The 17,213-nt window shown below is 40.5% G+C and overlaps 2 protein-coding genes and 1 pseudogene across 2 annotated transcripts; 2 read left to right on the top strand and 1 right to left on the bottom strand.

Annotated features, from left to right (window-relative positions):
- Positions 1-273: 273 nt before the first annotated feature.
- Positions 274-3,247, bottom strand: LOC150068124 (calbindin pseudogene; annotated as a pseudogene).
- A 1,004-nt stretch (positions 3,248-4,251) lies between these two features.
- Positions 4,252-7,742, top strand: LOC150068125 (olfactory receptor 7E178-like). Its single transcript, XM_090342736.1, has 2 exons — positions 4,252-4,280; positions 6,797-7,742. The coding sequence occupies exons 1-2, from the start codon at positions 4,252-4,254 to the stop codon at positions 7,740-7,742; spliced, it is 975 nt and encodes a 324-aa protein (XP_090198862.1).
- Positions 7,743-16,120: 8,378 nt separating this feature from the next.
- Positions 16,121-16,753, top strand: LOC150068126 (olfactory receptor 7E24-like). The gene has a single exon (XM_090342870.1). It carries the CDS (start codon positions 16,121-16,123, stop codon positions 16,751-16,753), a length of 633 nt encoding a protein of 210 aa, XP_090198996.1.
- The last annotated feature ends 460 nt before the right edge of the window (positions 16,754-17,213 follow it).

Below are 17,213 nucleotides of genomic sequence, written 5' to 3' on the forward strand. Positions count from 1 at the left end.
GTAATGGCAATATTCATAGACAATATTCTGGAAATGAACTTTACAACTTGAGAGGGTGTAGGGGGAGTGAAAGTGGGAGAAAACATGGGAAGAGGTAACAATGTTTGAGAAGTAATTTACCCACTACCTTGTGCATGTAGCTGCAACGCCTCTATACATCACCCTGACAATAAAATAGAATTAAACAAAACAAAGCTAAATCTTGTCCTATTTGAAGTTGTGGCTGCTGAGTTCTGAGATATGGTAGACCAGGACAAGGCAGTCTCCTTCTCTCTAATCTGTTTCTTCCTCCCGTTCCCCTGGTCCCTTGATCTCCAAGCTGGAGGCCCTCTGCCATTTGACTAACTCCATCCACCATTCCGACGCCTTCAGGAAAAGGTAACCAGCTGTAGTTTGTGGTGGAGGCATACTGACAAGGACTGGGGACTCCCTTCCTGTCTGTGGGATCCCTAGAGCCTACAGAGGTCTCTCGTGAAACTTTTCACATTTTTTCTTATTTTTTATAATAATAAAAATGGAATATTCATCATTAACTCTGGCAGTAATGATACAGTTCACAGACATTTCTGTCATTGTTCCCTGCTTCTCAAACAAAGGACTTACAGCCATCAACCATTACAACTCAACTACAACCAGGATAGATATTTTAGCTCCATTTGGAGCTAGAGGAACTGTTACTTAGATGTGGGCCAAGGGAGGTTTGGGAATCTTTGGTAAGATAAGATAGAAATAGACCTATCTTGCATGCCGATCTGTGTGAAATAGAGAATCCACTAAAGTATTGGTGATAGAACATTCAGTCACCAGGATGCTCTGAATCTTGCATTCAAATTTAGTTATATAGTAAAAAATAGGATTGTTAGTCAGGTGCTGGTGGCTGTAATCCTAGCTACTCAGGAGGCTGAGACCTCAGGATCACGGTTCAAAGCCAGCCCAGGCAGGAAGGTCCATGAGACTCTTACCTCCAACAAACTATTCAGAAAAAGCCAGAAGTGTTGCTGTGGCTCACTTGGTAGAGTGCTAGCCTTGACCAAAAGCAGCTCAGAGACTGTGCCTATGCCCTGAGTTCAAGTCTTAGGACTGGCAAAAAGTATAGTTGCTATGAACTAGAAAGAAATGTTTTCAGAGGTTGCAGACAACCATGGTGGAAATGAACAGTTCTACACAGAAAGAAAGTCCAGAAACTGTGAAAACCAGACACTAGGATCTTTTCCATCATAAATTTAATTGGAGATGACATACAAGACATGACATAAGACAGCAGTTTACAAGAATTATTATAATTTGACACCTATGAAATGGTTTAGAAAATGAAAAAAACATCATGCTTGCTGACAGTAGATATGTCAGAAATGTCAGTGTCAAGTCAGACAGATTTTTTTGGCTCCTCTGCTGTTGCCATCCCTTGATACCAAATCGTCTTGAGGCAACCATTTGATATCAAATGATTAGTAAACTATCTAGGGTTCCTGCTAATGCCTGAAAAAAAAGCTAATTCCTGAAAAAGCTACAAATGATTCTTTATTGATGTATTGATACTGTGATATTTTAGATATAAAAGGTCATTTCTCTTAATAGCTGGGAATGTAGCTTAGAAATATTTTATGGAACAGTCAGAGGATTGCCTAAGAATGATGGATTTGTCATGATTATTGTCTCATTCAGTGACAAATGTGCATTTACACATCAGAAGTTAGACTTTTAGAGATTAATTCTGATGAATTAAATGGAAAAATATTAATTTCCAACTGTATACATGGAAATAAGTATATTTGTATATACATATATATACATATGAAAACAAGTATATGTAAGTAACTATACACACACACACATACACACAAATATGGAATACTGCTTGATTTTAGCATAAAATCTCCCTTTTCCAATTATATATTTACAAAAGCTGTACAGTAAAAACAGCATAGAAATGGCCGGGAGTTTGGCCTAGTGGTAGAGTGCTTGCCTAGCATGCACGAAGACCCAGGTTTGATTACTTGGTACCATATACATAGAAAAAGTCTGGAAGCGGTGCTGTAGCTCAAGTGGTAGAGCTCTAGCCTTGAGAAAAGTCCAAGGACAGTGCTTAGGCCCTGAACTCAAGCCCCATGACTCACAAAAAAACCCCAACATTGAAACAAGTAGAAAAAAATATGCCACACATCTTGGATAATTATCTATATGCAGTGAAATTTACAGATATAGAAGAAAATACAGCATACTCCTATACAGTGAACATTATTTTTTTAGGTACAATGTATTCCTAGCTTGTGGTTGTGGTCATCAGCCCTAGTTGTTTTCAGAAGAGAGAACAAGAGTTAGTCAGTCTGATACAGCTTCTTGACAAAGCCATTTTTTTCCAATCCCAGGCTTTAACTCAGGGCTTGAGCACAGTCCTTGGACTTTCTCAAGGCTAGAGCTCTACCACTTGAACCACAGCACCACTTCCAGATTTTTCTATATATGTGGTACCGTGGAATCGAATCTAGGTCTTCATGCATGCCAGGCAAGCACTCTACCACTAGGCCAAACTCCTGACCCATTATGACCTTCTTGAATGTTTCAATATTATTAATATACAGATTCTGTTTATTCTTATCACAGAGATCTTTCAGTAAAGCCTCCAGTTCATTTTCATCTGTGTATTCATTGTGATCCTGCTTAGAGAATTGGTTATAGAAGTCAAAAGCCTTGTTGAGCTGTCTCACACATATTTTGTCTCCCTGATATTTAAGAAAATCCTCTTATAATGGTAGAAACCTGGCCATGTCAGTCAGTTCTAACTTCCCATCATCATTTGAACCAGTTCTAGCATTAGCTCTGTGTACTCAGCTAGTTCTGTGTCAGCAACTGTTTGCTTTTGGTAGCAGGTTCTTTGGAAAGCTCTTCATCTCCTCAGTTTCTATGAAGAATCCAAGTCTTCATTAATTTCTCATAGGACTTCAGTTGCTGACACTGGAAGAGCAACAGGAAATTCTCTTCTGTGGGTAACACATGAACCCACTCCACAATTCCTGTTTTATCATATTGATCCACACAAGTTTTCACCTCCACAGCCATTCAGAAAAGTTTTCTCCTCAGGTGATAATTCCACTCCAGCCTTCTTCAGTTCCTGCAAGAACTCCTGGATCAAGTTGTGTAGTTGTTTTCTGTCCAGGAAAACACTTCTGTCAGCATCAAAGTAGAGTCAGATGCTGAAAAACTGTGAGGTTGTGATGAGGGGTTATGGCAAGGGAGGTTTTGCCATTGCACAACAGTAGTGTGTGTGTGTGTGTGTGTGTGTGTGTGTGTGTGAGTGTGTGTGTGTGTGTGTGTGTGTGTAAGTGTTTCCATGTGAGAAGGTCATGGTGAAGGTCTCAACTTAACACATCTGTGTAGATGGGCAATAAATTTTAATCCAAGTTACTCCTTCCACTGACCTCACCTACTCATTTTTCCACATATTTTTATTGTAATTAGTAGAAGCATTACATTATATTCACCAGATAGAAGGTGAATTACTTCAAAAACATTGATACCCTTTCTCATGTTTTGGTCCTATTTCCTTCCCTCTACCCCTGCCCCTCATCTTGTTTTCTCCCTTTCCCTATCCTATTTCAAATAGCCAAATAAGCATATATACAATATATCAGATAACAAGGTGAAATACTGTAACAATATGAAATAACCAAGGGACATAGTACATCAAGGAAAACAATCACTTCTTATATACCACCTACTCATTTATAATAGACACCTTAATATCCACACCTCATGTTTTCATGCGTAAATATTGAGTATTATTACTATACTCACTTGCTGCCCTTTTTCTTCTTTTGTTCCATCCCTTCCTGCTAGCTCCCCATTCAAGGTACCGATATTCAAGACATTTCTTTGGCTAAATTATCCCGGAAGTGTTCAGAGGGTTTACAACATGGAATTGCATTGCTGCATGTTCTACCATTGGCGTTTCATGTGGTCCTGTCACGTATGCACAGAATGGACAAGCTTTGCTTAGGAAGAGCCTATGCTGCTGAGTCCACTGAGATTTGGATGCTTTGGACCAATTTTTGTAATTGTGTGAGCTCTGTGAATTGAGAGTCCAAGACCATAGGAGAGACCATTATCAGACATCTCCATAAATATGTCCAAGCCCATGTCCTGACTCTGGAATTTCTCCTGTGTCTCCATATTCATAATGGATTATGAGGAATAGGCAGATCGCATTAGACTGCAGGCTTGGGGGGACCTTTTGATCTCTACTTGATAGTCATGACCCAAGAGAGAAGCAGCTCTACCCAGTAAGTAGAGAGCACCACCGCACTGACCATGCCAGCATGCTTTCTCTAACTTTCCTGGTGACTGAGAGGTGCCCTTTCTTTGGGGGAAACACAGCCTTGTATCCTTAACTAGAGAGTGGGACAATTGTAAGTATTTCACCATTTTGATGATAAGTAATGGGAAATGTAAAGGTTATATCTTCTCTGGGGGAAGGTTACACAGTTAAGAGTTAAGATCTGAGTTAAGGTCTATTTCGGTGTTTTGGTTGTGGTGTAGTCTGCAAAGTTATGCTATAGAATAGGGCTGAACACACCGTTCTTAGATAGGTTGTGTAAAAATGGTGAAAAAAAACAGAAAAAGGGACTCCTGAATCTCTCTTTCTGTCATTTTTTGACACAGAATATGCAATTTTGGAAAGGATGCCTTTGCAAAGATCTTAGAAATCAGCCAATGGAAGCCTAAACGTTTCTAATATCTAGGAAGAAGATATTGATTTGTTTTCTTGGAAGAAAGGACCATCACTTTGAATTTACTGTAGAGAAGGCAATAGGCCAGATAGATGGAAGAACAGAAGGAATACAGCCACTAGGTATAGACTACCATTGTCCACGTCCCTGGAAAGACTTGCTAAGGTATATATTTCTAAAATCCTTGAATTAACACACAGAGAGGCACCTATCAGGTCTTGATTTATTAGACAAATGTAAAGAGTTAAAAAAATGGAAAGAAGAGGATTATCTTGTGTGATTGTTGTTCTTAATGTACTATGTTATTTCTCTTACATTTTTTTCTGGCCTTTATGGTTAATCTCACATTGTTACTTTATCTGACTTTGTTACCTAGTATATTATATATATGTTTATTTGTTTATTTGAAATACTAAAGGGAAGGGGAGAAAACAAGATAATTGGGAAGGGGTAGGGGAGGGAATCGGGGACAAAAACATGAGCAGGGAAATCAATGTGTGAGAAGTAATGCAACTACTACCTGACAAATGTAACTGTAACCCCTCTATACATTATACCAACAATGAAAAGTAAAAAAAAAATCTATATTTTGGGGCCGGGAGTTTGGCCTAGTGGTTAAAGTGTTTGCCTAGCGTGCATGAAGACCCAGGTTCGATTCCTTGGTACCACATACATAGAAAATAGCCGGAAGTGGTGCTCAGGCTCAAGTGGTAGAGCTCTAGCCTTGAGAAAGTCCAAGGACAGTGCTCAGGCCCTGAGTTCAAGCCCAGGACTGGCCAAAAATCTATATTTTTACTCCCAGTGCTGGTGGTTCACATGTTATGTTAGCTACACAGAAGACTGCGTTCTGAGGATAGAGATTCAAAGCCAGCCTGAGCAGCAAAATCTGTGAGACTCTGATCTCACAAAAAGTCAATTTGTGACTCAAGTGGAGGAATGATACTCTTGGGCATGAAAAACTCAGCGATATTGCCCAGGTCTAGATTTCAGTTCCTAGGACTGCCATGCATGTATGCATGTATGCATGCACACATGCACACACACACACACAAACGCACACACACACACACACACACACACACACATACATACCAGAAAGAAAACCAAAATAGAAATTAGAAAGTCCAGCAATGATAAATCTCCAGGGAGATTTTTATTTTCTAATATTGAACTACGTCAAATTAGATTTAGAACAGTCAGGCATCTATATTTTACAAAGCCTTTGTAAATACCATATGTCTAGAATTTTTTCTCATTCACTACTCACTACTTTACTATTTCCTTATGTTAAAATAAAGCTTGTATGACTTTATAGGTTGGATAAAAAGAAATTTCCTCAAAAGGTGATTGCTCTGGATTACCTTTTTTTTTGTCATGGGGCTTGAACTCTGGGTCTGGGCACTCTTTCTGGGCTCTTCAGCTCAAGACTACCACCATACCCCTGGGCCTGGGTGCTGTCCCTGAGCTCTTCAGTTCAAGGCTATTGTCTTTCCCCTGGAGCCACAGTGCCACTTCCCACTTTCTAGTGATTAATTGGAGATAAGTGTCTCACATTCTTTAGTGCCAGGGCTTTCTTTGAACCGTGATCCTCAGATCTCAGCCTCCTGAATAGCTAGGATTGCAGGCATGAGCCACCACGACCACCTTATGGATTTTTTTAAAAGAAGAGTCAGTAAAGGGCCAGGAGTTTGGTCTAGTGGTAGAGTGATTCCATAGCATGCATGAAGATCAGGATTGGAGTCCTCAGTACCACATACTTAGGAAAAGATAGAAGTGGTGCTGTGGCTCAAGTGGTAGAACTCTAGCCTTGAGAAAGCCAAGGACAATACTCATGCTCTGAGTTCAAGGGCCAGCACTGGTAAAGAAAAAGAATGTTGTAATATTCTACCATAGTTTAGAATGAATACATAAAACGGAGTAAATGAAAAAGAAGAAATCAAGGATGATTGGGGTTGTGACAACTAACAATATGATCGATGGGATATAGTCATGAACAATGAATACTTAAATTCAAAATGATTGAAGAATTCTGAGTTCTTCATTAATTATTGCTTTCATTATTTATCAAGGTGTCTAATAAACATTAGGCTGAAGAATGAAACTCGCATCTCAGAATTTTATCTCTTGGGACTCTCAGATGACCCTGAGATACAACCCACACTGTTTGGGCTGTTCCTGTCCATGTATCTGATCACCGTGCTCAGAAATCTGCTCATCATCCTGGCCGTCACCACTGACCCCCACCTCCACACTCCCATGTACTTCTTCCTCTCCATTCTGTCTTGGTCTGACATCTGCTTCACCTCCACCACTGTCCCCAAGATGCTGGTGGACATCCAGACTCACAGCAGAGCCATCTCCTTTGCAGGCTGCCTCACCCAGATGTCTGTTTTTCTGATTTTTGGCTGCATGGATGTTATGCTTCTGACTGCGATGGTCTATGGCCACTTTGTGGCCATCTGTTACCCTCTGAATTACCCTCTCATCATGAACCCTCATCTCTGTGTCTCCTTGGTTCTGCTGTCACTTTTTGCCAGCTTCTTGGAAGGAGAGGTGCATGTGTGGATGGCATTACAGATGACCGATTTCAAGGAATTGGAAATCCCAAGTTTCTTCTGTGACCCCTCTCAAGTCCTGGGTCTTTCCTGTAAGGTCACATTTACAAATGATTTTTTAAAATACATTTTTGGTACTATATACGGTTTCCTTCCTATCTTAGGGATCCTTTTCTCTTACTACAAGATCATTTCTTCAGTGCTGAGAATGTCCTCTTCAAGAGGGAAGTCCAAAGCCTTCTCAACATGTGGCTCTCACCTGTCCGTGGTCTGCTTATTCTTTGGGACAGCATTGGGTGTCTACTTTGAGTCAGCTGTGTCACATTCTCCCAGGGGCAGCGCTGTGTCCTCAGTAATGTACACAGTGGTCACTCCTCTCCTGAACCCCTTCATCTACAGCCTGAGGAACAGGGACCTCAAAAGAGCCCTGAGCAGGTTGTACAAACCAGGAGCTGACTAGGAGATTTATGAATGTTGTCGTTTTACAGAAGCAAGAAATTTAGCCTGTAGACCTATAAGTCCTTTCTGTCTGCACATATTGTTTGTTTGGATTCATTTGTACAGTTCTTGACCAAGTAGCACTGGAAGAAGATTGGAGCCAATTCAATGGGCATTTATGAAGGAGGAGCTCATTTTTTTTAATGTATGAAATTTTAGTTTGTAAAGATGATGAGTGTCTAGAAGGTCAGTCTACAAACTGAATTTTACAGTTGTTGAGATGTAAAGTTTTTATTATATAAATTTTCTTTATATATTCCTGTCTACTTTTCTTTTCTTTTCTTTTTTTGATTTTCATAATACTGAGGTTTGAACAGGGCTTTCTGATTGCTAACCAAATGGTGTGCCATCTATCTTTTTTTTTAAATAGTTATTTTATAGATGAGATCAAGTGCTTTGCTAGCCACAGTCTGGCCAGATCTAGAGATTCCAGCCCTCTGTATATCTCTGATTAAAGTTGTGAGCCTCTAGCTCTTGGTTAATAAAAGTGAGGTGGATGCTTTTTTGGTTATGTTATTTATTTACACTATTTCTAGGACTTGAACTAAGGGTCAGGAAAATGTCCTTGTGCTTTTTGCTCAAGGCTAGCACTCTACCACTTGTAGCACAGTTCCACTTTTGTGTGTGTGTGTGTGTGTGTGTGTGTGTGTGTGTATAACTCTTGTCAGGAAAATGTATACATAAGCTATATAACAGGGCAGAAAATTTACTGATGCAGATAACCAGCAAAGTGAATAAGAATAACTTGTTCCTTTGAAAAATTCCTCAAGATAAAGTGAGAAGGACACTTTTCAGAGAGAAAACCCCAAATCAACATCACTACACCAGCCAAGGGAAGAGACTTCAGTGGAAGCCATTTCCACTTAACCTTGATACCTACATTAGCACCACGCTGGGACACTAGGCAGTAGGATTCTCCAACCTGTGTGTGAGTGTGTGTGCGTGTGTGTGTGTGTGCGTGTGTGTGTGTGTATGTGTGTGTTGTGCATGTGTGCGTGTGTGTGTATGTGTGTGTGCGTGTGTGTGCATGCATGTGTATGTGTGTGCATGTGTGTGTGTTGTGTGTGTGTGCATGTGCGTGTGTGTTGTGTGTGTGTTGTGTGTGTTTGTGTGTGTGCCTGTGTGTGTATGTGTGTGTTGTGTGTGTATGTGTGTGGGCGTGTGTGTGTTGTGTTTGTGTGTGTGCATGTGTGTGTTGTGTGTGTGTGCATGTGTGTATATGTGTGCACGTGTGTGCGTTGTGTGTGTATGTGCGTGTATGTGCATGTGTGTGTTGTGTGTGTGTGTGCACACTTGGCGTTGAACCAGGACCTGGGTACTTTTCTTGAACTTCAGTGCTCTTGGCTGGATGGACATTACAACTTGAGTCACAGCTCCATTTCTAGCCGTTTCATGATCCTTTGGAGGTGAAAGTATCACAGATTCTCCTACCTGAGCTGTCTTTGAACCCTAATCCTCAGAGCTCACCCTCCTGAGTGGCTAGGGTTACAGGAGTGAGCCACAGGCACCTGGTGCCCCTAGCTTGTCATCTTAAGGTCTGGCCATCATTCAAAGTCCTAAAACAATTAGCATGGATTACAAACAAGAGCCACTAGCATCTAGCTTTAAACTAAATATATTACTTGTCAAAACTCAGTCCTAGGGGTTGGAAGTTTGGCCTAGCGGTAGAGTGCTTGCCTAGCCTGCACAAAGACCTGGGCTCAATTCTTAAGTATCATACACATAGAAAAAAATCGAGAAGTGGTTCTGTGGCTCAAGCGGTAGAGATCTGGCCTTGAGAAAGCCCAAGGACCGTGCTCAGGCCCTGAGTTCAAGGCCCAGGACTCTCTCTCTCTCTCTCTCTCTCTCTCTCTCTCTCTCTCTCTCTCTCTCTCTCTCTCTCTCTCTCTGTCTCTCTCTGTCTCTCTCTGTCTCTCTGTCTCTCTCTGTCTCTCTCTCTCTCTCTCTCTCTCTCTCTCTCTCTCTCTCTCTCTCTCTCTCTCTCTCTCACACACACACACACAAAATACCTCAGTCTTGGCCTCGTGGTTCCCACATATAATCTTTGATACTGTGGAATAGAGATTGAGAGGATTGAAATCTAGCCAATCAGTTCCCAACCAAGGAACTAATGTAGTGGCAGCACTTACTCAAATCCCATTTTACAGGGCTCAGGTTAGTTAAGGCTGGTGGCTTATGCCTCTACTCCTAGCTACTTAAGAGGGTGAGATCTGAAGATAAGATTCAATACCAGCATGGGAAGGAAAGCCCCTGAGCCTCTTACCGAAATTAACCAGCAGAACACTGGAAGTGGTGCTGTGGCTCAAATTGGTAGATGGCTAGTCCTGAGCAAGATTGCTGAGACTCATTGCCCAGGCCTCAAGTTCAAGCACCATGAACAATTAAAAAAAGAAGCATGGGTGTGTGAATCTGAATGTGAATCTCCAGGTAAAATATGGAGATCCTATTTAAAGCTACAAGGAAATCTGTAGTTGAAGGAGAAAATTACTAACTTTGAGTGAAAACGTTAAGGGACCATGCCCAGACCCTGAGTTCAAGCCCTAGTACTGGTTCAAATTTTAGACAGACTTCTATATGGGCATGGGACCATTTTAGTTTCACATTGCTCTGTGCGCTAGCATCATCTGCAATAACCTCACCATTTCTATGATGGTAGAATGCTTTTTTAAAGAAAAATGTAAACTCCAACAGTAACTACATACTTCATTTCTCCCATTTCTATCAAGCAGTTTGAGAGCTGATGTAGAAATATAGGCATATTGTGTATGTACTGCAAGTTTCATGTTACAGCCTAAAAGTCATTTCCACAAAGCCCACCACTGAGCATTTTGGTATATATGGGAGATAAATATTAATTTTCCTCCATATACGTGTTAAAGTAGTTTGATCCACAATCTTAAAATGATTGTCCTAAGAGATGTGTTTGACATAATAGATATAATTGATAGGGACTGCTTATTTTTACATTCTCATTCAAAAAAAGTATCTTTTTAAAAAATATTTTTATTGTAATTAATAAAAGGGTTACATGATATTTGCCAGATAGAAGGTGCATTAATTCACATACATTGATACCCTTTCACATGTCTTGGTACCCATTACCCTCCCCCCCCAACCCCCCGTCTTGGTTTTCCCCCCTTCCCTATCAAATTTCAAATAACCAAATATAAATAGATTCAATATATTAGGCAACAAAGTGAGATACTGTAACAATATGAGATACCCAAGGGACAGCAAAAGAGATGAGAGATAACATAGTACATTAACGACAACAGTCATTCATTATATGGCTTTTGTTTCAATATCCTGGAGGTCCTTTCATTTAGCATCATACTAGATGGCCTTATGTATCAAGGTTTTGTTATATTGTAGATCTCTGCTAGGAGAGCCCAAGGTTTCTACTGATTATGACAAATGAGGGAAACCATTGAGCCTATGTTCCTTTGCGTCTGGCTTACTTCACTTAATATGATTTTTTCTTTTTTTTCATCATAGATTTTTTTTATTGTAATTAGTAAAAGGGTTACATGATATTTGTCAGATAGAAGGTGCATTAATTCACATACATTGATATCTTTTCACATGTCTTGGTACCCATTACCCTTCCCACCACACCCCTCACCCATCTTGGTTTTCCCCCCTTCCCTATCAAATTTCAAATAACCAAATACACATAAATTCAATATATCAGATAACAAAGTGACATACTATAACAATATGCGATAACCAAGGGACAGCAAAGGAGATGAGCGACAACATAGTACATTAAGGACAACAATCATTCATTATATGGCTTTTGTTTCAATATCCTGGAGGTCTTTTCAATTAGCTTCATACTATATGGCCTTATGTATCAAGGTTTTGCTCTATTGCAGATCTCTGGTAGTAGAGCCCAAGGTTTCTACTGATTATGATGAATGAGGGAAACCATTGAGTCTAAGTTCCTTTGAGTCTGGCTTTCTTCACTTAATATGATTTTTTGTAAGTCTTTCCATTTCCTAACAAATGGGTCAATGTCATTCTTTCTGACAGCAGCATAGAATTCCATTGTGTACAAATACCACAACTTGTTGATCCACTCATCAACTGAGGGACATCTAGGTTGGTTCCATATCTTTGCTATGGTGCATAGTGCTGCAATGAACATTGTTGTGCTAGTGGGTTTGGTTAAGTCCTTGTTCCTGGATGGTTGGGTAAATGCAAAGTAGTGGAATTGCTGGGTCATAGGGGAGTTCTATGTTTAGCCTTTTGAGGCACTGCCACACTGCTTTCCATAGTGGTTAAATGAGTTTGCACTCCCACCAACATTGTAGTAGTGATCCCTCCTGGCCACATCCCCTCCAGCATCTGTCATTATTCGTTTTCCTGATCCTGGCCATTCTAACTGGAGTGGGGTGGAATCTTAAAGTTGTTTTGATTTGCATTTCTTTTATGACCAGAGATGTTGAGCATTTCTTCATGTGTCTATAGGCCCAGCTCCCACCTGCCCACCAGGCTCCTCTCCCAGGCCACTGGATCTGGAGAGTGGAGGGCGCTGGGACCCTGCCTTATAATCTTTAAAAAGAAAAAAATATCACAGAATGGATCCTATATAAGTGGACATGGAGGATTTCCAGCTGCAGTGTCATATGGTGTTGGAGATTTTGAGGACAGGGTGATGACAGGCTTTCCCACCATCATGAACCCTGATTTGCAGAACTCAGAATCACAAAAAATAATTCAAAGCTTTCAGTCGACACACTAACATCTATGGACGGGTAGAAAAATAAAAAAGGATGCCCAAAATAATAGATTTTAGCCTTGTCTTCTGGTAAAAAAAGGTTCCAATATTGTGGCAAAGGACAGCATCTAAAATATGCCTAGTTGGGGCCAGGAGTTTTGGTGGTAGAGTATTTGCCTGGCAAGCACAAGGGCCCAGGTTTGATTCCTCGGTACAACTTGCACAGAAAAAGATGGAAGTGGTGCTGTGCCTCAAGTGGACTTGAGCTCTAGCCTTGAGGAAGTCCAAGGACAGTGTCCAGACTCTGTATTCAAGTCCCAGGTCTGGCAAAAAATATGGTTAATTATAGGATATACAGGAGTGCAATTCCAAGTTGTAAGTCTTTTGAGTAGTCCCCCAAAAATTTAACAACAGAAATATCCTGACTATCAGTGTCCTGAGTGGGATTCCATTAAGAGGTACAGGAATGAATGGAAACAAACAATTGTGGGAGAATGCAGTCATAATACTCAATGTTCATGTGTGTAAAAAAGGAAATTTGGATCTTTTTAGCGGTTTGGGGGTCATGGTGCTTGAACTCTGGCCTGGGCCCTGTCCCTGAGCACTTCAGCTCAAGGTTACTGCCCTACCGCAGGACGTGGGTGCTGTCCCTGTCCTCTTCAGCTCAAGGATAGTGCCATACCCTTGAGCCACATTTCTGTTTCCAGGTTTCTAGGAATTAATTGTAGATAAGAATCTCTGGGCTTTGTTTTGCCTGGCTGGATTTGAACAAGATCCTCAGGCCTCTGCCCTCTGAGTAGCTAAGGTTACAGGTGTGAATATACATTATACAAGGGTGTGGACATATTAATTTGAAATATCTTTCTACAAAGAAGTCAAGATAAAAGTTTTGAAGAGAGAAGGTAGCTTATTCCTATTATTAAATTATATATACTGCAACTATCATCAGTGATTTTGGTGAAATGTAAACTTTTATAAAATTGTAGCAGTTAACTATATGGGGAGAGCCAATCACACAAGTGATATGAAAGTGACATCAGCAAACATTCATCTCCCCATAGTTCATAATAATACATGATCAGCCACACCCTGATATTATTCATATTGTCATTTGATATGTCTCAAACACGATCTGTAAATCAATGAACCTTCTGCAATGTAAGATATCTTATGTATTCATTTTACAACCAAGTCAAAAATAATGTTTGTTTATTGTTTCCCTGATGTAAAACACTTTTAGCTGTGCACCTGTGCCTCACACCAAAAATCCTAGCTACTCAGGAGGCAGAGACCTGAGAATTTCTGTTTCAAAACCATCCAGGGCTGGGAAGTATATCAAAATTTTATGTCCAATTAAGCACGTACACACAACCCCCCACACAGTAAGAAGTCAAGCTATGGCTCAAGAAGTAGAACAATAGCCCTGAGCAAAAAAGCTCAGGGAAAGTGTCCAGATCCTAAGTTCAAACTCCAGGTCAGGTACAAACAAAGAAGCAAAGAGGCAAGCAAACAACAACAAAAATCATCCACCTTGCTTTTATGAGCCAGCAGTTAGAGGCTCACCTCTGAGATATAAACATCCAGCCAGACCTGTGCATTAAAAAGTCCTAGATCCTATCTATAAATTAGTAAAAACAAAAAAGGAGGTTGTACATAATTTGCCAAGAAATCACAAAGCCCTGAGTTCAAACACCAGTGCTACCAAAACCAAAATGATCTGTTTCTGTCCACTTTTAAAAAAAATTATCTTTTTGTTTTTATTATAATGTATAGTGGGGCTACAGGTATATTTGACACATAGTTGGGGTTTTCATTATTTACTAAGATTGGAATAAAAAAATAAAATGTGCTCAGAATGGTTAAAACACCAAGAAACACTAAAGGTAAATAAAGCTGTGTGATGCTGGTTTATGCCTGTCATCCTAGCTACTCAGGGGACTGAGATCTGAGGGTCATGGTTCAAACGACATCGCCCCATTTGTTAGGAAATGGAAAGACTTACAAAAAATCATATTAAGTGAAGTAAGGCAGACTCAAAGAAACTTAGGCTCAATGGTTTCCCTCATTTGTCATAATCAGTAGAAACCTTGGGCTCTACTACCAGAGATCTGCAATAGAGCAAAACCTTGATACATAAGGCTATGTAGTATGAAGCCAATTGAAAGGACCTCCAGGATATTGAAACAAAAGCCATATAATGAATGATTGTTGTCCTTAATGTACTATGTTATCTCTCATCTCCTTTGCTGTCCCTTGGGTATCTCATATTGTTACAGTATCTCACTTTGTTATCTGATGTATTGAGTTTATTTGTATTTGGATATTTGAAATTTGATAGGGCAGGGGGGAAAACCAAGATGGGGGGACGGTGCGGGGGAGGGTAAAGGGTACCAAGACATGTGAAAGGGTATTAATGTATGTGAATTAATGCACCTTCTATAAGGCAAATATCATGTAACCCTTTTATTAATTGCAATAAAAAATTTAAAAAAATACCTTGAGATTCCACCAAACCTCAGTTAGATGACCATTATGAAGAAAACTGGTAATCACAGATGCTGGTGGGGATGTGGCCAGAAGGGGACATTCCTATGTTGTTGGTAAAATTTCTGAAAAGCTATGGAGATTCCTCAAAAGACTGAACAGAGAGTCCCTGTGACCCAGCATTTGGGTAGATGACCACAAATAGGATTGCTGGGTCACAGGGAAGCTGTATGTTTAGCCCTCTGAGGACTCTCCATACTGCTCTCTACAGTGGCTCAACACATTTAAACTCCAACCAACAGTGTAGTAGTGTTCCCTTCTGGACCCATACCTGCCAGCATCTGTTGTTATTACATGTCTTGATCATGGCCATTCTAACTGGAGTGAGGTGGAATCTCAAAGTTGTTTTGATTTGCATTTCTTTTATAGCCAGAGATGGAGAGCATCTCTTCATGTGTCTACTGGCTATTCTTATTTCTTCTTCGGATAAGCCTCTCTAAAGCTCAACAAATTAAACCTCCCCAAAGTAAACCGTCCAAGAAACAACAACCCCATTTAAAAATTGTTCTGTGATTTCTAACAATGCTGTTCACCATTAGGACAGGATGATAAGCAAACTTCTGGGTGAGAAGAGGCTAGAAGTGGGGGATTGCCATAGCAGAGAAATATTTCTAAGTACACTGCACATCAAGTATATTACACATTTAAACTTATAAATATTTGGATATCAGGTATGAACAGTTGAGCATTCCTGGACACACATTTTGTTTTTCTAATGACATTTCTTTTTAAGCAGCTGTCCAGGTGATCTCAAAGCAGAAAATCTAACCACAGTCTCTGAGTTCTATCTCTTGGAACTCTCAGATGACCCTGAACTACAACCAGTCCTCTTTGGGATCTTCCTGTTCATGTATTTGACCACTGTGCTGGGAAATCTGCTCATCATCCTGGCCGTCAGCTCTGACCCTCATCTCCACACCGCCGTGTACTTCTTCCTCTGTAACCTCTCCTTGGCTGACATCTGCTTCACTTCTACTACGGTCCCCAAGATGCTGGTGAACATCCAGAATCACAGCAGAGCCATCTCCTATGGGGGCTGCATCACCTAGATGTCTTTCTTCCTCTTTTTTGGCTGCATGGATGACATGCTTCTGACTGTCATGGCCTATGACGGCTTTGTGGCCATCTGTCACCCCCTGCACTACCCGGTCCTCTTGAACCCTCGCTGCTGTCGCATCTTAGTACTGGTGTATGCTCTGTTTAGTTTTCTGGATTCCCAGTCACACAATATATTGATCTTACAATTCACTTGCTTTAAAAGTGTGGAAATCCCAAATTACTTCTGTGATGCTTCTCAAATATTTAAACTCTCCTGTTCTGGTTCCCTTACAAATAACTTGTTCATATATGTAACTACTGTCATCTTTGGGCTATTTCCTCTTTCAGGGATCCTTTACTCTTACTACAAAATTATCTCTTCCATCCTCAGTATCCCCACAGAAAGTGGGAGGCACAAAGCCTTTTCCATGTGTGGGGCTCACCTGTTGGTGGTTTGCTTTTTCTATGGCACCTTGCTTGGTGCGTACTGTGGTTCCACTGTGTTCAATGCCTCCAAGAAGATCGTGGTGGCTTCGATGATGTACACAGCGGTCTCCCCCATGCTGAACCCCTTCATCTACAGCCTGAGGAACAGGGACATTAGCAGGACTCTGAGGAGGCTGGGCAGCAGGATCCTTGGAACTCAGGACTTGGGTAGGACAGTTAACTAAATGGAAGAATTAGGCAGCTCTCTGCTTCTTCTTCCATGTGAAAAGTGTGAAGAGTAATTGGCTAATTAATTCCCCATTTTGTTCCCTCATTGCACAGTAGTTAAGAGCCTTAGGATTCTGGAGACTGAGTATTTATAGACAGATGCAAAGATTCAGTTCTGGAGCATAAATTGTTTTTCTGCAGATGAGTAGTGCCTGTGAAGTTCTCAATGCAATTGATGTAAATAGAATGTACACAGAAGAAAATTACAATGGTATTTTAGACTCTAAGAACTTCCTGGAAGAAATGGAAAGACTTAGAAAAAATTATATTAAGTGAAGTAAGCCAGACACAAAGGAACATAGACTCAATAGTTTCCCTCATTTGTCATAATCAGTAGAAACCTTTGGCTCTCATAGAAGAGATCTACAATAGAACAAAACCTAGATACATAAGGCCATATACAATGACACTAAATGA

The sequence above is a fragment of the Megascapheus bottae genome, chromosome 1 (assembly GCF_031878675.1).
Source record: "Megascapheus bottae isolate mThoBot1 chromosome 1, mThoBot2.hap1, whole genome shotgun sequence".
Lineage (NCBI taxonomy): Eukaryota > Metazoa > Chordata > Mammalia > Rodentia > Geomyidae > Megascapheus > Megascapheus bottae.

Excerpts from the sequence above, each read along its gene's own strand:
- LOC150068125 (XM_090342736.1), top strand. The coding sequence starts at position 4,252 with ATGACCCAAGAGAGAAGCAGCTCTACCCA. Across the intron at positions 4,281-6,796 it reads GAGAGAAGCAGCTCTACCCA|GTGTCTAATAAACATTAGGC; the intron begins GTAAGTAGAGAG and ends TTATTTATCAAG.
- LOC150068126 (XM_090342870.1), top strand. The coding sequence starts at position 16,121 with ATGGATGACATGCTTCTGACTGTCATGGCCTATGACGGCTTTGTGGCC.